Genomic DNA, 22,870 nt, shown 5'->3' with positions numbered 1-22,870 from the left:
TATAAAGTGTCTCTGAATTATTGCATTGTTAGTGTTGTTTGCTATATTGTTCATATAGCTTGTACAGAGCTCAGTGGCAATGAACCGTTGAGCTGAAACAGGACTGTCCGGACTTAAAGAACAAGCCAAATCATGTTCTCTCATCTTAACACAAAGATCTCTGAATGTTTTATGCAGTCTTGTACAACATGCATCAGTTCTAGTCTGATCTCTCATTATGTTTTGGCTTTTAGTTTCTCTGCTGGCTGGATGTGTGTTTTATCAGAGCTGCATGTTTCTAGCTTTTGAATTTTAATGAGAGGAAAGCTCTCCTCAACACTTGTTCTGTAATTTATCTCATTAAAATATGGCTGTAAACAACAGATTTGCTCCACAGATGTTTGAAAGGAGCATCCATGTTTCATTAGAAGTCAAAATTAAAAGGAGAAAGGGTAAAAAAACCAGTAAATTAAAGCTTTCTTGTTCGTCTAAATTACAGAATGCCAGAGAATGAGTCTAATTCGCTAACAAGGAAACTGTCCAAATTCAGCTCTCTGGGCTCGAAGCATCGTTACAGGTTAGTAAAAGAGAAATGAAATGAATTCAGAACGGCGTTTTTAAAGAAATTAATGATTTTATTCAGCAAGCATGCATTAAATTGATCAAAACTGACAGTAAAGACTTTTATAATGATATAAAATTTCCATTTCAAATAAACGCTGTTCTTTTGAACTTCCTATTTATCTAAGAATCCCAAGAAAAATACATAGTTTTCACACAGATATGAAGCAGCACAACTGTTTTCAACATTGATAATAATCAGAAATGTTTCTTGAGCAGCAAATCATCATATTAGAGTGATTTCTGAAGACACTGAAGACTGGAGTAATGAATAAATTACATTTTTCAATATATTCACACAGAAAACAGTTATTTTAAATTGTAATAATATTTCACTGTTTTTACTGCATTTTTGATCAAATAAATGCAGCCTTGGTTAGCAGAAGAGACTTTTGTCCAAAACATTAAATAATCTTACCAACCCTAAATTGTGTAGAAGCAGTCATAAATCTATAGTCAGATAAAAACACATGAGTTATTGAGAATAACATGTAATATGTATAGACAGAGATATTAGTCACAGACAGTGATATAATACTGAATATCTGTTAAACAGCAGTGATTCATGTTCTTTATTCTCAGGGTTAGTCATTAAACAAACTAGCTTAAACAGCGGGATCACATCCATCAAGTGTGTGCCAAACTCAAAAGAAAAGAAGGTCAAATAATTGGCAAATTGACAGCGCCTTTGCAACACTGAATCATCCACTAAATGCCAGTTTTAAAAGGAACAGTTCACCCAAAATAATTGATTAAATTTCATACAGGTTGTAAAAATATGCTGTTTATTTTTGAGTGAACCATTCCTTCAATGACGTGTATTTTTACAGTGATGCAGGAAGACTTGAATCATAATGTGTGTTTCTGCTTCTAGTGGAAAAACTGCAACGCAAATAGTAAGAGAGCCGTCTGTGACTCTCCCTCGACCCGACCTACAGGTGATCCGAACCCGCAGCAAGACCTACCCGAAGAGAAGCGCTCCGCCTTCAGGTCAGATGCATTTACTGTTACACTCGTCTAACATCATGTGCTCTGAGACAACCAGACACACACTATACCCTAGCAACTACCTGGCAAATACACAGAACATCATAGCAACTACCCGTCAACCACACAGAACATCATAGCAACTACCTGCTGACCACACAGAACACCCTAGCAACTACCTGCCAACCACACAGAACACCCTAGCAACTACCTGGCAAACACACAGAACACTATAGCAACTACCTGGCAAACACATAGAACACAATAGCAACTACCTGTCGACCACACAGAGCACCCTAGCAACTACCTGTCAACCACACAGAACGCCCTAGCAACTACCTGCCAACCACTCAGAACCTCATAGCAACTTCCTTGCAACCACACAAGACACCATAGCAACTACCTGGCAAACACACAGAACACCATAGCAACTACCTGCCAATCACACAGAACACCATAGCAACTACCTGGCAAACACACTGAACACCATAGCAACTTCCTTTCCACCACACAGAACACCGTAGCAACTACCTGCCGATCACACAGAATACCCTAGCAATTACCTGCCAACCACACAGAACACCCTAGCAACTACCTAACAACCACATAGAACACCCTAGCAACTACCTGCCAACCACACAGAACACCATAGCAACTACCTGGAAACCACAAAGAATGCCATAGCAACTACCTGGCAAACACACAGAACACCATAGCAACTACCTGCCGACCACACAGTGCACCCTAGCAACTACCTGCCTACCACACAGAACACCATAGCAACTACCTGCCGACCACACAGAACACCATAGGAACTACCTGGAAAACACATAGAACACAGTAGCAACCACCTGGAAACCACACAGAACACAATAGCAACTACCTGTCAACCACACAGAACACCATAGCAACTACCTGACAACCACACAGAACACCATAGCAGCTACCTGCCGACCACACAGAACACCCTAGCAACTACCTGCCGACCACACAGAACACCCTAGCAACTACCTGCCAACCACACAGAACACCCTAGCAACTACCTGCCGACCACACAGAACACCATAGGAACTACCTGCCAACCACACAGAACACCATAGCAGCTACCTGCCGACCACACAGAACACCCTAGCAACTACCTGCCGACCACACAGAACACCATAGGAACTACCTGCCAACCACACAGAACACCCTAGCAACTACCTGCCGACCACACAGAACACCATAGGAACTACCTGTCAACCACACAGAACACCATAGCAGCTACCTGCCGACCACACAGAACACCCTAGCAACTACCTGCCGACCACACAGAACACCCTAGCAACTACCTGCCAACCACACAGAATACCCTAGCAACTACCTGCCAACCACACAGAACACCATAGCAACTACCTGCGGACCACACAGAACACCATAGGAACTACCTGGAAAACACATAGAACACAGTAGCAACTACCTGTCAACCACACAGAACACAATAGCAGCTACCTGCCGACCACACAGAACACCCTAGCAACTACCTGTCAACCACACAGAACACAATAGCAGCTACCTGTCAACCACACAGAACACCATAGCAGCTACCTGCCGACCACACAGAACACCCTAGCAACTACCTGCCGACCACACAGAACACCCTAGCAACTACCTGCCAACCACACAGAATACCCTAGCAACTACCTGCCAACCACACAGAACACCATAGCAACTACCTGGCAACCACACAGAACACCATAGTAACTACCTTGCAAACACACAAAACACCATAGCAACTACCTGGCAAACACACAGAACACCATAGCAACTACCTCGCAAACACACAAAACACCATAGCAACTACCTGGCAAACACACAGAACGCCATAGCAACTACCTGCCAATCACATAGAACACCATAGCAACTACCTGCCAACCACACAGAACACAATAGCAACTACTTGCCAACCACACAGAACACCATAGCAACTACCTGGCAAACACACAGAACACCCTAGCAATTACTTTGCCACCACACAGACCACCCTAGAAACCACATTAGCAACAACCTAGCAACCACACAAGTAACCTATCAACTACCTTGCTACCACACAAGACACCCTAGCAACCATATAAAACACTCTAGCAACTATATAGAAACCATACAAACACCTTAGCAACTACATAGCAACCACACAGAACACCCTGGTAACTCCATGGCAACCAATCAAAACACTCTAGCAACTACCTAGCAACCACAAAGAACACACTGGTAACAGCCATACAAAACTTAGTAACAACTACTTAGCAACCACACAAAACACCCTAGTAGCTATCTGCCAACTAGTTAGTGTAGATAGTGCCAACTGTACAGAACAGACTGGTAACTGCATAACAACCACACAAAACACCCTAGAATACCTTAGAAGCTACTTAGCAACAGTACAAAACCCCAGCAAGTACCTAATAACCATACAAAACACACAAGCAACTACTTAGCAACCGCACAGAAAACCCTAGCAAATACCTGGCCACAACACAAAACATCCTAGTAACAGCATAGCAACCACACAAAACTTCCTAGCAAGTAGAAACCGCACAATTCCCTTGCTAGCAGCTACGTAGCAAGAGTACAAATCCTCAGCAACTACCTAACAGCCATTCAAAACACACTAGAAACTACTTAGCTACCACACAAAACACCCTAGCACCTACCTGGCAACCACACAGAATACCCTAGCAGCTATGTAGCAACCACACAGAACACCCTACCAACTACATGACAACCACACAGCATACCCTAGCAACCACACAGAACACCCTAGCAACCACACAGAATACCCTAAGCTGCATAGCAACAGTACTTAACCCTAGCAACTACCAACAGCCATACAAAACACCCTAGCAACCACACAGAACACCCTAGCAACCACACAGAATACCCTAGAAGCTGCGTAGCAACAGTACTTAACCCTAGCAACTACCAACAGCCATACAAAACACCCTAGCAACCACACAGAACACCCTAGCAACTACCTGGCAACCACACAGAACAGCCTGGCAACTGTTGCAACACCTTCTCATGTATATTTGTATTATACAGTCATGTTGTTGGACGTTACACTAACAACTGTTTGGAGTTGGACTCGTACAACGAAACGTAAAAAGAAACCCTGTGTGTCACATGACCTGCAGCTCAGGTGCGCGATCGGTCCGTTTGGTTCCACCTGAGCTGGTAAAAGCACCTTCACTTCAGCGCTCCACAGGCATGTGATTGAGATCAACTCTGTTGTTGCTCGGCTGAGACAGGAATGTGTGTGTGTGTGTGTGTGTGAAGCGGGTCGCACCTGACCTCCACGCATGAGCTCAAACGCAGCTCTATTGTTCTGTTCAGACGGCAATCTCTTGACACAACAGAGGAAAGCCGTGAGAGGCGGATACAGATGGACTCAGCCAGTGTGATTAGGAGTTGTTCTGGTTAACTGGATGGAGACGCTAACATCAGATTGATGTCACTGGCCACAATAGCACTCATGTTTCGGAAATATGTGCTTTAGGACGGACCAACGGAGGCCAGACGGTCACAAAGATGGAGAACATGAGCGAGAGCCAGTCCAAAACCACTGCACTTACACCAGTCAAGAGGTATTCAACTCCTTCATTAAAGGAGTAGTTCACTTTTAAAAAACTTTTGCTGATAATTTACTCATCCCCATGTTATCCAAGATGTCCATGTCTTTCTTTCTTCAGTCGAAAAGAAATTAAGGTTTTTGATGAAAACATTCCAGCATTTTTCTTCATATAATGGACTTCATTGGGAACCAAAGGTCCAAAGTCCAAAAGGTCCAAGGTCAAGGTCCAAAAGACAGTTGGTTTTGGTTCAAGGCCCAAAAGACAGTTTCAGTGCAGCTGTAAACGACACCAGACGATGAATAAGGGTCTTATCTAGGACCCTTTGAGTCATGACTCGAAAAAAGATTTGTTCATTTTGATGAACGAGTTTGAAAAGGAGAGTCACGAACGCGCATCACAGAACAGAGCAAGGCGACTTTTTGTGCTTATAAAACGTAAACTTTTTCACTTATTTTTGAAATGAGCGATTGTTTCGCTTGACAAGACCCTTATTCATCGTCTGGGGTCGTTTAAAGCCCTTTGAACAGTTTGCACTGAAAGTGTCTTTTGCACCTTGAACCGTTTGGTTCCCATTGAAGTGGAGAAAAATCCTATATATGGAGAAACAGGAATGTGTCTCCCTCTACTTGTGATCTGATCGACCAAAACACATCTCAATACCAGGAGTAAACAGAGCCAAAGATCTCATTTTAGAGTTTTTCCAACAGGATTCTGTGAAATAGTAAAACGTGTTTTTTTGCAAACTGTCACGTCAACATTCAGCATCGTGTTTCATTGTATTTTCACACAGTCCCAAAGCAAAGATAGACAGCACTTCAGACCAGCAGAACAAGCCCAGTGCACCATGGGAGGAAGACGCCCCACAGAGGTACAGTACTGAACATGATTATGTGTTCAAAAGTTAACAATATATCAGGTTTATTTACCATGGTACTCCTGCATTCATATTAGAATTTTTTTGTTTGTTTGTTTTAGGTTTATTTGTATACTACTTTTGAGTGAGCATGTTTTAATTTTTTTATTTATTTGCTTTTAGTTTTAAGTTTTTGTAATTGTATTTGCTTTTGTTATTTTTTTATAAAATAACATTTATATTTATATTTAGCTTTAAAATTAAATTAAAGTTAAAACAAAAATGACAAAATGACAAAAAACAAAAAATTGGATTGGAATAAAATAACATTAATATTACAAGAAAAACTTTTAAAAATAAAATTAAAATGACTAAGACTAAAACTAAATTTTTAGTCTTAGTCATTTTAATTTTATTTTTAAAAGTTTTTCTTGTAATATTAATGTTATTTTATTCCAATCCAATTTTTTCAATTACAGAAAACATTTTTGAATAGATTTAGTTAACACCTTTGTTATTTTTCATGTTAATTTTGTTTGTTAATAATTCGTTATTATTTTTTAAAATATAAAATGCTATTTAGGTTAATTTAGTTTTATTTCAGTCTTAGTTCTTTCAGTTTTTCTGCCATGGCAACATTTAAAATTTCAAGTTTTTCAACTAATATTTATATTTCATTTTATTTCAGCTATATTTTAATGAACAGAAATGTTTTAAATAGTTTTAGTAAACGATGTTAACCTTGAATAACACTGATTCATATTCCTGAACTCTGATATTTGATGGTTTTCCATGCGCACACATAAACATACTAATGCCACTGTAGTGTTTGCTTCTGTTTTCGGTGCATTCTTATTCCCTCTAATCTGTCCCGTCTTTGTTTTTCCTCAGCGGACTGTACAACTCGGCCAGTGAGCGGAACAAATCTCCCAAATTCCCAAAAGCTCACAGACGTTCACCCTCAGGGGGCAGCGAGAACGAAACGTCTCACTCAGCCCGCCGCAGGTGTGCGCTCATGTGCTCAAGGGTGCACCATTGTGTTCACATGCATTTCCTTTCTGCATTAACACTCATTTATGACTCATTTAGCTGGTCAAAATCTCCCCCTATACCCTCATTCACTAATCCCTACATCACTCCACTAATATAGTCCACTTGAAGGAGTGAATGAAAACGAGTGAGTGAATTCAGACACTTAGGCGCAGGAAGGGCTGCCGCTTTTGTGTAGTTTGTGTTGTTTAATTATCATTTAAAACTTAGCAAACACTCTGGCGTGGAAACTAGCATGTATAAACCTTAATTAATAGGCAATAAAAAAGGTATTTATACCTGTGTGATATTACACTGTAGCCACATTGGACCAGCGGTTTGGAAAATTGATGGATGGATGATTCAGCCACGGCGCATCTTCAGACGAGACGTGGGAACTCATTTGGCACGCAACACTCACAGTGAATTATGGGTATTCTTAAGCCGCTGAATGTAGGCGTTATTGTGGTGCATTATGGGATTGAATGAGTCCACTCGATAACGTCCACTATGGTTTCGCTCACCACTACAAATCGTTGTCCTCTCAAATAGTGCCCTATTTATGGGTATAAGGGGCGATTTCGGACACAGACCTTGAGTCGTAATGTAGTTTGAGGAAACACCGAAGAGTCTATAGCTTCAAATAGCTCAAACAACGGTTCCTCAATAAACAGACATTTGAAGCTGCGTAACGGTTTAATGATCTGCAGCACAATACAACGAGATTTGCTGAAAACCAAGCAAATAATTTAAAGCTGCAGTCAGTAGATTTTTTTTCAGGTTAAAAATGATCCAAAATACATATTTGAGAAAATACATAACCAACCAGTGTTCAAAACTCTCTGCTTGCCGTAGCTCGATTCAAAACGGTAAGCTTGTAATAATGTTTTTAACTCCACTGGATTCTGCGGGAGATTCAAGCATGTCTTTGCGTCATTACGTCACATCTGTGCACATAAAGAAGAGTCTCGGCTAGTCGGCTATATTGCGTGTGAGGATGTTGGAGGTGGACATTTATAGCCTTTTCTCACAGCACTTGATATAATTAAACTTATCAATTTGATGGCAGATCCCCCATGACAACAGACTCACCCGCTGTAAAATGCAAAAGACTTCGTTCGGACTTCGGAGCGGCTACAGAAAAAAAGAGACTGGAACCGACCCGTGCGAAAACGAGGATAATATCGGAAGGACATTACATGTAGTCGCGCAATACTGACATTGAACATTAACGATTTGAGCACAAAGTATAATTTGCACGGTTTTGCGTGATAAGCAATTGTTAGATTCAATCAGCGCGATTTACAGAAATGTCAGAACCAGAACAAAAGTTTTCCGGTGAAAATGCTATGTTGGTCATACTTCTAAAAAGAATAATCTGTGATTGTGAATGCCAGTATCCACACCGGCGGCGACTGACAGCCTCACACTCTCCTCAAACATCGTGTTCATCCCCGCTGTGCCATGCCGAGGCACAACTCACATAAAGTCGATAATTCCGCGAATAACTGCAATTGCCGATTTCGAACAGAGATGGCGACCAAGAGGAAAAACTACGGACTGCAGCTTTAATTTCTACAATAGTAATTTCTTGCTGGAGATGACATCAGAAGTGGAAAATGCACATTTACACACAACTTTCAGATGCCATCGTTATTTTTTTTTAGCTCAACTGTCACAGAATAGAAAGCACTGGATTGTGGGACATCAATCAGATGAAGGTATCTCAGGAGACAGGAAGTTAAGCTAACACTGGATTCGGACTTGCCTCTCTTGGAAAGCATCCTCTGAGGCAGCGTTTCACACACAGCCTGACTCTGAATCCACATGCATTTGCTCCCTCTAGTGGGAATATAATGGAACAAATATCATTTGTACTACGAAGCCAAACACAACGAGTTGCATCCGAATAATTCCTCTAGTCCTTTTAATAATTGATAACACCCTGAATATGTTACAAATGGCATCATGTAAACATGATTTGATTCTAGAATGATTCTTTTTCAGCTAAAGTCTATGGCAAGCCGTTGTAACATTTAATCATTTAAACCTACTAGTCTCTATATTCATGCTACTAGTACTTATTTTTTATTCCATTGAGTACTAGTACTTATGCATTAGCTACTAGTGCTTATTCTTTAGATACTAGTGCCTTTTCTTTAGATACTAGTGTTTATTCTTTAGGTACTAGTACCTTTTTAAAGATACTAATACTTATTCATTAGATACTAGTCCTTATTTATTAGATACTAGTCCTTATTTATTAGTTACTAGTGCTTATTCATTAGATACTAGTCCTTATTTATTAGATACTAGTCCTTATTTATTAGTTACTAGTGCTTATTCATTAGATACTAGTACTTAATCATTAGATACTAGTACTTATTTGATACTAGTACCTATTAAATAGAAACTAGTATGTATTCATTAGATACTAGTACTTATTTCGATAGTGACTAGTAACTATTCTTTTGTGACTAGTAACACATTTAATTTTTTGCCATTGACTTCTATGGGGATCTGTCATTCAGATATCAACTATTCAGTTCTGACTAGTATGTATTCCAATTGTGACTAGTACATATATATTAGATACTAGTAGTTATTCATTTGGTACTACTACCTATTAAATAGATATGATACCAGTACTTATTCAATAGCTACTAGTACTTATTCAATAGATACTGGTATACTTATTCATTATACTAGTACTATTCATTAGCTACTAGTACTTATTCAATAGATACTAGTACTTAATCATTAGATCATACTTATTTATTAGATACTAGTACTTATTAATTAGATAGTATACTAGTACTTATTCAAAAGATAGTACCTATTTATTAGATACTAGTATTTATTCCAAATGTTACTAGTTAGAATTTTTATTTTACTAGTCACAACTGCTTTTTTACTAGTCTTATGTTATGACTAGTCAAAACGGCCACTGTGGAGTTCAATTAAAAATCTTACAAGTAAAATAAAAGTTCTAGTATCTATTGAAATAAGTACTAGTATCTATTTAATAGGTACTAGTATCTAATGAATAAGTACTAGTATCTAATGAATAATACTAGTATCTAATGAATAAGTACTAGTATCTAATAAATAAGGACTATCTAATAAATGAGTATTAGTATCTTTAAAAAGGTACTAGTACCTAAAGAATAAACACTAGTATCTAAAGAAAAGGCACAAGTATCTAAAGAATAAGCACTAGTAGCTAATGCATAAGTACTAGTACTCAATGGAATAGATTATCTAAAAAAATAAGTACTAGTAGCATGAAAAAAGAGGCTAGTATGTTTAAATGATGAAATGTTGAAACGGCTTGCCATATAAAGTCTCATTGTCTGGCAGTAAAGGAGCTGAAAGTTACTGTACTAGATCTGAATATGCTACTCACTGACTAGAAGATAACTACACATAAGCTACATAAATTCATCAACCAACCATTTAGAAATGTCCTGGTTGCTTTCTACATGTTGTCACTTCTTCTTCTTGAGTCTCTCATCATTGTCTGACTCCGGTTTGAACATAAAAGTTGTTAAAATTTTCAGTGCATGTCTGTGTGAGGTAATCATGCCTCACAAGCTCTTGAAGCTCCGCCCTCTGTGTCGGGAGCAGCAGCTCATTTGCATTTAAAGGGACACACACAAAACGAGGCGTTTTCAAAAAGTGACAACTTTAACATGCTATATAAAAATATCTGTGGGGTATTTTGAACTTACACACTCTGGGGACATCACAGATATATTTTACATGTTGTGAAAAGGGCATTATACCACCCCTTTAAACGCACTTCCTTGTGTTTCGTTTCTCCAGGAGAGGTCCAATCACTGACGACCCACAGGCCAACAAGCAACACAGGAGGAGGTTCATGTCTATTCACTCGCTCCTTTAGATTTCAACTGATTCACAACTAATATAATATTGCAAAAAGGAAACAATTAGTTTTTAGTGTCCCACGGCTCATTGTTTTTCTAGTATATTCTTTTCAAGACAGGTTTGTCACTGGCTGTTTTATTTGATTTATTTATTTATTTACTGCATGTTCTGATTTTGAGGCAAACTCTGCAGAATGAATCATGTTAAACAGCTGAGTGTGAATCACAGTTTTTCATCACCAGATTCACCAAAATGTTTAATAAATGACCATGCATGTAGATGGAGATGTCATTTTTTATTTTTTATAAAGAAGAGGTTCATATACTCAATTATTTTTAAGAACATCTCATTTGCAGTGCAGATGCCATTGGAATTTTCATACCACTATTTCTTGTATTACAATTTTTTGTTTCAGTTTGTTTTTGCGAAACTGATGTTGATAAACATTCTAGAACGATTCAGGGATGTGTGTCCCTCTTTCACTCTGTCCTGTCACCTTTTGACCCCTCTGATTTGTCCCTATAGATCACGTTCCCGTGGCAACACCAGCAGTGGCAGCGAATCCGAGAATTCCAACAGGGAACATCGTAAAAAAAGAAACCGGTGAGCTTTCGGGACAATGAAATTCAGAGGGCTGCTGTCCTGGTGCTCTCGTGAAATATATGCACAGCATATATGAAAGCAATTTATGGTTTTAATGGAAACTTGGTCTTTTCTGCGTCTTTTCTGTCTGAAAGAAAGCATGAATTTCAATGCATTCACTAGTAAATCTCTCTAATAAATGTGTGTGTGCTGCAGGTCCCGTCAGGAGAACGAGATGGTGGATTCTGGTCCGCAGTGGGAGGTTGTGCTGCGCAGACAGAAAGAAAAAACCCCAAATGATCCCAACCATCGTCGCTCACGGCACCGCTCACGATCGTAAGCCGGAAATCATTAACCCTGTTAACCCCTGATCATTTATTTTCAATGGAAAGGCTATTGAATCTTTAGACCAAAAAAAAAAGAAAGATTGCATATGTTTTATTCGTCGACTATCATATTTGATACATCAGCCTTTAATGTAGTATGATATAGTGAGAATATGGAGGAAAAACTATTTTTATTCAGGGTCCTGATGGGTAAGAATATGCAGAAAGGTGCAGTTGTGGATATTTATATGGCTAAAAAGAAGATGATATTCTGATAGCTTGTAATGTAAATCAATGCGATCTTTATAACAGTATAGCTGATTATTTAAATAAAATGTACATATCCACATATATTTTCACTCTCAATCATATATTTTTACTTTCAATTATATGTCTTGGAAAGATGATATTAAATGCTCAGTTTTATGATCAACGCTCTGTATTTTCAAAACGTATAATGTAATGCAGTGCAACTATTAAATATTCAATGGAACCGATGGATCATATTTTATACTCGCGTGATTTTTCTATAAAAAAATTGTAAAAACTATATAGACAAATTACAAAATTAATAAAAAGGACAAAAAAGGAAAATTACAAAAAATATAAAAAAAATCAAATAAATAATGATATTAATTTTAAAATATTAATAAAAACTAATAAAGTCTTAATGATACTAAAATAACACGGGTGCTTGCCCGTGTAAAATGATGTATGGATAATCAAGTCATGTTCAGTTGCTTCAGTCCAGGTGTCCATATTGAAATATTACTAGCAATATAAATATTCTTATCTACGTTTTAAAATCAGTAAAGATTTCACAGCAAACAGACCTGAAGATGGACATTTTTTACAATTATACTAAAGACCATATACATAAGACCATATTGAATGTCTTATGCCAGTTTTTGAACGCTTTCTCTTGACGTAGACGAAGTCCTGACGTTCAAGCTAAAGAGCAGCTCTGGAAACACATCCAGTGAGTTTATCGTCACTCTCCTCGCTAATACTGTTATTAATAAATCAATCTATGATAAAGCAAAAGATGAGTCGGTGATGATTATTTTATGTTTGTGAACAGGAAGGACCTGATCGACCCTTCCGGTCTCTCTGAGGAGCAACTGAAGGAAATTCCATACAAGAAAGTGGAGTGAGTCAAACAAAACTGTCCTATGAAAACACGTGCTAACCTACATTTTTTTTTACTTGCATGAAACAAGTTACCACATAAACTATTTAGCATATCCGAAAAAATGTTAAAAATTCACATTTATTTGTATAGCACTTTTCACAATACCTATTGTGAAAAGCAGCTTTACAGAAAATGCTTTCGTCCACATTACAATTTAGAGTGATCTGTTATCAGAGGATATACAAATCACACAGTCGGCTAATAATCTATTAATTTAAACAATGTGTTAATTTAAGGTAGAAACAATGAGCTCATAGAAGTAGTAATGAATACATGTTTGTTAACCAAGGATTAGGATATAGAGAACATTTTCACCTTGGTGAAAAAGAAAAGAAAATTTCCCTGCAAATGTAATTCCTGTGTATATACATTTATACCGCATCACATTAAAGGAGTAGTTCACTTTAAAAAAAAAAAAATTGCTGATAATTTACTCACCCCCATGTCATCCAAGATGTCCATGTCTTTCTTTCTTCAGTCGAAAAGAAATGAAGGTTTTTGATGAAAACATTCCAGGATTTTCTTCATATAATGGACTTCAATGGGAACCAAACAGTTCAAGGTCCAAATGAGAGTTTCAGTGCAGCTTCAAAGGGCTTTAAACGCCACCAGATGATTAATAAGGGTACGATCGATTTCAAAAATAAATAACAAAGTTTACATTTTATAAGCACAAATGCTTGCCTTGCTCTGTTCTGTGATGAGCGACTGTTCTGTGATAAGTCATGACTCGAAGGGTCCTAGATAAGACCCTTATTCATTGTCTGGAATCGTTTAAAGCCCTTTGAAGCTGCACTGAAAGTGTCTTTTGGACCTTGAACCGTTTGGTTCCCATTGAAGTCCATTATATGGAGAAAAATCCTGGAATGTTTCTTTTCGACTGAAGAAAGAAAGACATGGACATCTTGGATGACATGGGGGTGAGTAAATTATCAGCAAAAAGTTTTTTTCAAAAGTGAACTACTCCTTTAATATATTGTTAATTAAACCGCTGTGAAACGTGTTTTTTGACTTCAGATGCTCCATTCTTCTGTGCGATGAAAAGTTCATATATTTAATTTAATGCTAAATTAAATAATATAAAAATATAAAAATAATTTAGTTGCAGTATATTTGTGAAACCATTCAAGAGTGAATGGGAAACTATCATTATAAATGGACTGATTATATATGGACTTATAAACACAAATAAAACCCCAAATTGTTATAATTGATAACACGGTTGAAAACATGGATGCGAAGAATGTGTGTTGGACCGATAAAGTCTGCATCTTCAGATGGTTCAGATCTCATGTGAGTGACAGGTTGTCCCGCCCTCACCATCAGAGAAGAGAAGAGATGAATAGAGAGGGGAAGATATTCTGATTAAAGATGAGGCACATGAATAAATAAATAAATAAAAAGATGATGTCTGTCAGTGTGTAAAAATCCCCTGTGCATTACACTGATAATAAGTGTCCATAGAAAACATGCGTTTACATGAGCTGCAAAGAAAGCTTTGAAAGACTAGCGCCCATGGTACAAAAATACAAACAACTGCATGTGTCTCGTTTCAGGACACAAGGTGACCCAATCAAGATCCGCCATTCACATTCTCCCAGGAGCTTCCGGCAGTTTCGACGCTCCCACTGTTCGGATGGCGAGAGGTCTGTGCTCTCCGAGGTCAAGTAAGTCCTGAGCGCTCAAAGGGATTTCGCATATCACACTCAATATCACTGTTCTTCATTTTAAAGTATTATGTTCTTGATTTTGTTTCGGGCTCTACTAGAATAGGTTTTCATACTTAAATGTTCAAAAAAAAAACACAGTATTTCCCCCCATATTCTCCATTGTTGCAGCTCGTCTCTTCCCAGTCTGTCAGTAACGCTCTGTTTAGTTCCCGCCTCTATGAAGCCCCTCCTGAAAAGCAGTTCTGTGCTCTGATTGGTCTGCTGAAGCATTTTGTTGTGATTGGTCAATCACTTTGAGTGTGTTTTTGAAATGTCCCGCCCCTTACCATAATTAGATCCAGGGTGGAAAAACAGCAGCTGCATCTGAAATCGCATATAGTAGGTGAAACTATTATGTTAAGAGTAGTATGTCTGAAGTCACAGTACTCATAAAAGAGTAGACAAAAAGGTACCCGGATGACCTACTACTTCCGGTGAGATTCTGAAGTGTGCATACGATGGACACTTTACCATCCCATGAGCCCACGGGAGAGGATTTGTGAAGTGACGTAACTGTGGTTGGTCACATGATAATGTGCGAATAAAGATGTACATGGCAAATGTAGAACCGGAATGTCCAGATTACTTTCATACTACTACACACTCATACTATATAGAACAAACTTTTTTAGCAGTCGCACAAAAAAAAAAATTGTACCTACTCAAGAGTATGTGATTTTGGATGCAACATGGCAACAACACACTACTAACTCACTCAACCAGGCCCCGCCCCTTTATTCTCCATATGAATTATTTAAATGAGGAATATTGTGACGTGTTTGTTCTCGGAAGAAACTCAAGACTACAATGGAGGCGTTTCAGGAGTTCAGAAACACTGACACTGATGAACTTAGTGACTTTGCAGAGCTTTTTCATGCTCAAACAGCAACATTATACAACACACTAAAGAAAGATGAACGAAAAAGCATTGGTCCTTTTTAATGCTCTTTCCACTTACTGATCTCTGTAGCTCTCGGACTGATCTGGTTCCTCCTCTCCCCGTGACCCGCACCGCAGACGTGCCCGGCTCCAGCTCGACCCCTGCGCAGGTCAAACACACTCCTTCACTGCAAACGCCTGCTGAATAATTTCACTTCTGAACAGTTTCATTGCTAATTTAAATATTAACCTTTAAAGTGGGAGGTAGTCTATAGTTCAACTGAATTTAAACTGAATTGAGCTGACTGATTTCTGAAGGATCATGTGACACTGAAGACTGGAGTAATGAAGCTGAAAATTCAGCTTAGATCACAGGAATAAATTACATTTTACAATATATTACAACAGAAAACTATGGAAGCTTGTTTTCGCTACAGAATAATTATAAAAAAAAAGGTAATTCCATCTTTTAATCTCACAATTCTGACTTTTTTTCTCACAATTCTAAAAAAAATGCCAGAATTGCGAGATATAAACTCAATTGCATGTTATAAAGTCAGAATTGTGAGAAATAGTCGCAAGTACGAGAAAAGGTCGGATTTAGTTGCAATTGTGAGTTTATATCTTGCAATTTTGACTTTATAACACAAAATAACGTAAATAAAGTTGTAAAATTGTTATATTATTGCACAATACTATTTTTTTTTCTGTATTTTTGATCAAATAAATGATTATTTGGTGAGCAGAAGGGACTTTGGTAAAACTTTACTCGAAGGGGTGTGCATAAGACTGACATGACACCTTCATAACCATGACATGACATATGTCTTGAAAATGAAGTAGGGTTTATGACGACTGTCATTAAGTGTCTTTCGCTCAATAATGACATTTTGAATGCAAATATGACATTGTTTAAGATGTCTTTTTCATGACAACTTGATATAAACCATAACATCATAACCTGTCAGTGTCTTTGTGATGACAACTTGACATAAAATGAAGTTAAACTGTCATGTGGTTGGCTTTGACATTGGCTGTCATGAGGCCATTATAACTGTGTCATGAATATTTTTCACGACCTCAACTACAGTGGTACTAATTGAATTTGTCATTAAAGAGTTATAATGGCTTCAAATGTCAAAACCCACCACCTGACAGTAATGTAATGTTAACCAATAAAGCTAAGTGGTTTCTTAAGTTTGATCATTAATGTCATGTTTATGACAGGTTGTGTTGTCTTAGTAATGTCAAGTTGTCATGACGAAGACACTGACAGTTTATGATGTTATGGTTTATGTCAAGGTGTCATAACAAAGACATCTCAAACAATGTATTTTTCCATTAAAAATGTAATAACTGAGTGAATGACACTTAATGACAGTCGTCACAAACATGCATAAAACTTCCTTCATAATCATAACATATGTCATGTCATGATTATAAAGGTGTCATGTTAGTCTAATGCACACCCCGTCAAGTAAAGTGTTACCGAGACTTTCAAAAACATATAATCAGTGTCTGATGTTTCTCACTGTAATGTGTGCCTGTATTTTTGTTATTCCTTTCAGAAGAAGAACGGCTCCAAAGACACTCTCTCAGAGAGCTCTGAAGCGGACACTAAAAGCTCCGCCAAGGTGGTGAAGACCGTACACACATCTCGAGTCAAAGCCGAAACGTGAGCGCTCATCACGGTCGACGCGTCAGGGAAAGTCTGCATGAAACACTGAAGTGATCCAGATACACGGACACCCTCAATGAAAAATCCTAAATCTGTTTAATTCTACAGTAAAACATGTTTCTTCACATGGTCTAGAGTCTCCTGTGAAATTAGAGCGCTATTCCATTACCAGTACCAGCTCGACTTGACTCAACTCTGCTCGCTTTTCGCTCCGTTTTCAATTGCAGACAGTACCGCCATAAATAGTACCCGGTCGTCATATCGACGCCTTTCGTTCCTCGTTGCCCCATCAAGCTCTCGCTGGATCCTCTCTTCGGCAACCAAACAAAGGAAAGTCTGCACCTCCTCGTTTGACCACAGCGTATTCTTCCGAGTTGCCATAATAATAATAGTAGTAAGTTTAGAAACATTCCCTGGCCAAACTATTTAAAAAGGGCGGGGATATTCTGGATACTCCATCTGGCACGTGCAATGATGGCGCAACATAGTGAATGGTGACGATTCTCTCTGACCAATCAGCTGTTGGCATTGTTTTCACGTCAAGTTTTAGTACCGACTTAGTTCGTCTTAAGGCCAATTTATACTTCTGCGTCAAGAGTACGCCGTAGTGTACGGTGTAGGCTACGCACTTAGGCGACACTGGCTTAAGCATTTATACCTCTGCAGTACTGCTCCGAAACACTAGTTGGCGGCGGAGGGTTTTTATGTTCCACTGTGTTTAGATTCGTCGCGGCTAGGTTACTACAAGCAATGGCGACTGAAAGAGAGCGGATCATGTTGGAGTTGGAGCTTATTGAGGTGGAAAAACAGTTAATTTTAGTGAAATTACGAAAACTAAAAGGCAGAGACGAGAGAAGACGTCGGAGGAGATGGTACATGCGGAAATGCGTGAGATGGTACGTGCGGAAATGCGTAGGAGGAAATGCGATGCTACCAAGCCGACCAATCACAGATCTTGCGCCCCGCGTCATCGCGACGTGTAGTTACATTTTTGAGGAGGTGCGCATCAGGCTACGCGAAGGGTACGCGGTATGGTATACTGTGTGTATGCTACGCCGTACCTACTGTGTGCACCCTACTCAGAAGTATAAATTAGCCTTTAGGCCATGTGTCCACCAAAGCTTTTTCCACGCGCCTGGCGTACGCTTTCAATAATTTACAATGGGAGCTCCGCGTTTTTTAAACGTCATGAGCGTAATGAGGCGCTGAGCGTTTTTTTTCACGCTGAAGCGCCGGCCGCCCAGCATTTTTTACTGGTCGTCGAGAGTTGAAAAATATTCAACTTTGGATAAAATGCAGCGCTCATCACTGTCACTTTTTACCCAGCCGTCCAATCACAGTGGAGGAGGGGCGGGACTAATCCACACTGACCAACTGTCACAACAGCCCGTTCTGTACAACGACATCTAACAGCAGAGCTAACCGAACAAAATGGATGAAAAATATTTTTTTTGAATAAAACAATTATTATCTGCGAAATCCGTTACAAGTAAACTGCGCTGCGGATATTCTGTATCATAGCAACGAAACGTCTCAACTGAAAAAAACGCTGCGCTGCCAGAACGCTCTCAAGCGGCCAAAGCGCGGCATTTTCAGCAGAGCGTCTGGCGTTTTCAGCTGACTAAAAATGCTTTGGTGGACACATGGCCTTAGTTCGTTAAGAACCTCGCCGAAGGTGATACTAATAAAAGTACCAGAAAGCAGGTACAGGTTAGCCTAGAAATCTAGACGCACCCTATCGGCAGCAAAAATGATTTCGCAGCCAGTGTGGTCTAGCAACCCTCCATAGACGTTTTAGCTGGAAAAACCAAACTCTGGTCAGGCCAATCACATCGTGTATAGAGTTGGCGGGCGGGCTTCACATAATGATGACAGAGTTGCGACGGTTCACTGCTACAAAGAATGGCTGCTGCTGGTGAACAGCTGTCTTTCGATTCGGCTTTGACCGCTACTGTGGATGATTTGCAGCTTAAGCTTTTCTTTGAAAAAGGAACAAAGAACGGCACTTGAGTCGTTATTAAAAAAAGATGTGTTCGAAGTTTTGCCAGCTGGATACGGTAAAAGTTTAATATATCAACTTGCTCCGCTGGTGGAAAAACGCATGGGACTTACCTTCTTCGTTGCTCTGCTTTGTAGCGCTATCTAATTGCGTGCCGAGAGAATTTGAAAGACAACCGTTTAACCGATTGAGCCCTGTCAATGATGAGTTCCCAGACCTAACATCTTGATGTAGGTCTGGCATGCCAGGCTAGGTACAGGTACAACTTTTACACTAGAGCCAGACCGATATATCGGCAGATATTAGGCATTTTCCAAACTATCGTTATCGGCAGTTATAATGGCCGATAAATGAATATTTCAAAAATAAAATAAAAACGGACGAAACATGCTTGAACCATGTCATGAGTGTTGGAGTTGTATAGTTTGTCCACCAGAGGGCACTCTACAGCGTTCCTGTTGGCAACACTCGTTGAGTTGGTCACGACACATACATTGCTTGAATAACAATTAAAAGAACCCCCATCAGTTCTCTTAACTCAAATAAGCATGACAAAATTAGTGACCATCATGTCCAGTTTTGCTGCTGTTAAATAAGTTGTATAAAGTTAGGGAAATCTGTTAATGTTTTGTTGCGCGTTTCTGAAATAAAAAAAATGTAAAAAAAATATTGGCCGATATATCGGAATATCGGATTTTAAAACCAAGAAATATTTGTATCGGTATTGGCCTTTAAAATCCTTTATCGGGCGGGCTCTATTTTACACAGTGGAAAACCAAACAAAGGCGAGTCGACTCGAGCTGGTACTGTGTAGTGGAAAAACGCCTTTAGATTCACTTCCTACTGACAATCAAATGAAGGATGGCGGACCGTTGTATAGTTCACACGACTATACAATATCTTTTGAACACATTTTCGTACAGTATTAAACGTCTGTGAGCTAAATCAGCATGTGGGAATGGTGGTGAACAGTGCTTTGTATTATTATTGTTGTTCGTTGTGTCCTCAGATTTTAGAGTCAGCTCTGCTGTAGGAAATGTTGCTGCTGTATTTCTATTTTTGTTTTTGCACAATAACGTAGACTCGTTTCAGTTTTTAAAAAAATCACTGTAACTAAACTGGAAACTCAAATTCTTGTCAATAAAGACATTACATTCACACTGGGGTTATTTGACCTGCATGTTGAACACACTGCTAGTGGGAGGCAAACTTATTAAACAGTAATGTATAGATACAGGCAATCATTATATTGGGGAAATACTACAACTGGGCTCTTTCCAGTGCAGGGTAGTAACTGATTACATGTCATCTGGATTACATAATCAGATGTACTTGTTATTAGATAGTTTTAAAATACTCGTAATCTGACTACAGTTAGTCCTTTTTTATTGATTACATGTTATTCTCACATTGGCAGTAAATTATTCATAATTCATTGACTATTGTCCCTTCTACTTCACTCTAAAAATGTGTTGTTTTAACCCAAGTTTGGGTCCAAAATGGACAAACCAAGCCATTGGGTTACTTTTTTTTTGTATTAATTTTTTTAACCCAATGTTTGAGTTTGTCCATATTTAAAACAACCCAGCATTTTTTAGAGTGTTCTTTTAATTTTTTCTTTCTTTCTAAAAACCGTTGGTGTATATATATATGTTCAGGTTTTTGATATTGCTCACACAGACCAGCCACTGAAAAGCATTTTGATCACTGGATTTACACAAAGCATTTCACTTTTAAGAAGAGTTTTCTTAACATTGTAACACTGCATATCTACCGTACTTCTGCCAATCACATGAATTATTATGTTATGAATTACTGTATCACTGTGAGTCATTTAAGCATGTATTACTGTCTTTGGAAGGCTTTTGTCTTTCAAACACGATAAAATTTACACATTCATGTCATTGCAGGGATTTCCCAAATTTTGTCAGCTGAATTTCTTTGACCCAATATATTTACTTAATGATGACCCTGAGATTTCAAGTTAATAAGTAGGTCAAAAATAATGCTAATAATAATAAATAATTAAATTAAGTTCACGGTTCTCTGATATTATGGTCACATGACATGCACAGGTTAACAAATAAAATATTTTTAAAATCATTTTTAGTGTTTTATTTTGATTGTTTTTGTTTTACAGTTATTTATATTTCAAATTTTTATACGCACTTAAAAGATATTTAAAATATTTAACGCACTTCATGTTGTTGTTGACAAAGAATGGAATATATTGTCAATATGGTACAAGATTATCCTAATTTAATCAATGTGATAAACAAATTAGGTCAAAAGTAATCTAAAAGAAGTGGTCAGATTATATTACTTTAAATGCAATGGTATTGCAATGGTACGTAATTTAAATGCAATTACGTTACTAACTACAGTAACTGAATCAGTAACTCACTATAATTTTTGTAGCAATCTACCCAGCACTGGCTCTTTGGGATTTAATTTTATGACCATGCACAATGAATAGTTATTCAGTTTTGGTCCACAATCTGAAAACAAAAGCCATATTTAAAAAAAAAAAAAACTGTATTTAATCATATGAACATTTCAACAAAACATTTGATTCTGTATGGTAAGACACAACATTCAATCTAGCGTGATATTCTGGATATATTAACATTAAAGATTAATGGTAGTAAATGTTGGCCGACTGAATCCATAGATGTTTATTTGATCGATTATTGTTAAATACATCATTGTAGTTTACTTATGGTTCATAAGCGATTTAAAACAATCATTTAAACAATCACTCATTCTCGAACTGTTTAAGTTCCCATAATGACTCTTTCAGAGCTCTTTGCTGCCATCATGTGTATTTCTGACAGACTGAATATGATTTATTAAGGTTTTAAATGGTCTATAAATAACTTGGAACAATGGAAGCAATTCAGGTAGGAGTGTTTGAACATTGTATGTCAAGATATTAAACAATCAAAGCTGAGGAAGAATGTTTATTTATTATTTATATGTTAACCCTTTGTTTAACAAATTCGACGTATACATTTTTTAAATTTAATTCTTGGCTCAAAACTTGGTAAAGGTTTTAGCACTTGGTGTGTGAACAAAAAATCTATTGGAAAATGTTTGTTACTGCGCACAAACAAAATCTTACTAAAAGCTATTTTTTTTAAAGATATCAACACCACTTATTTAGATTAATGGCTTTGATTTTCTCACGGTTTTAGAGTAAAACGTGTTTTGAAAAGTATATATTTCATATAAAATTTAAGTTTGTAATTTTTGTGAATTTAATTGTATAACTTTCTTCAAGTTTCGTTTTTTCACATTTCAGCAATAATCTGCCATGTATATTCTTTAAAAAAATTAATCATTTTCAGGTCCATGATTATAGATTATAACTACTGTATAAATGAAGAGTTCAGATGCAAAAGCCTCTAAATGCCATTTAAAATTTTCTTCTTTAATGATAATTTTTTATCAAACTTGTATATTTAAGTTCAGTAATTTCACTTAAATGGCAATGATAATTACCTATTAATTGTTATTTAAGTGAAATTACTGAACTTA

At 37.8% G+C, this 22,870-nt stretch overlaps 1 protein-coding gene across 2 annotated transcripts in view; it reads left to right on the top strand.

The window, feature by feature from the left end:
- The window catches only part of epb41l4a (erythrocyte membrane protein band 4.1 like 4A), a 68,067-nt gene extending 47,576 nt beyond the window's left edge, over nt 1-20,491 (top strand). The window contains exons 11-23 of one of the 2 annotated variants that reach the window (XM_089126141.1): nt 479-556; nt 1,475-1,590; nt 5,123-5,210; nt 5,989-6,066; nt 6,943-7,056; nt 10,906-10,956; nt 11,494-11,571; nt 11,767-11,886; nt 12,808-12,855; nt 12,958-13,026; nt 14,625-14,735; nt 15,748-15,826; nt 17,225-20,491. In XM_089126141.1, coding sequence (XP_088982267.1) covers nt 479-556; nt 1,475-1,590; nt 5,123-5,210; nt 5,989-6,066; nt 6,943-7,056; nt 10,906-10,956; nt 11,494-11,571; nt 11,767-11,886; nt 12,808-12,855; nt 12,958-13,026; nt 14,625-14,735; nt 15,748-15,826; nt 17,225-17,335 — 1,141 coding nt within the window. In that variant the 3' untranslated portion in view covers nt 17,336-20,491. The remainder of the gene's footprint in view (nt 1-478; nt 557-1,474; nt 1,591-5,122; nt 5,211-5,988; nt 6,067-6,942; nt 7,057-10,905; nt 10,957-11,493; nt 11,572-11,766; nt 11,887-12,807; nt 12,856-12,957; nt 13,027-14,624; nt 14,736-15,747; nt 15,827-17,224) is intronic. The other variant, XM_089126142.1, reaches the window with a different exon arrangement.
- Nucleotides 20,492-22,870: the final 2,379 nt, after the last annotated feature.

The sequence above is a fragment of the Pimephales promelas genome, chromosome 23 (assembly GCF_988280905.1).
Source record: "Pimephales promelas chromosome 23, fPimPro1.hap1.1, whole genome shotgun sequence".
In the NCBI taxonomy this organism is placed as follows: Eukaryota; Metazoa; Chordata; class Actinopteri; order Cypriniformes; family Leuciscidae; genus Pimephales; species Pimephales promelas.
Note: the sequence above shows the minus strand (reverse complement) of the source record. Positions and strands in the feature narration are given on the sequence as shown.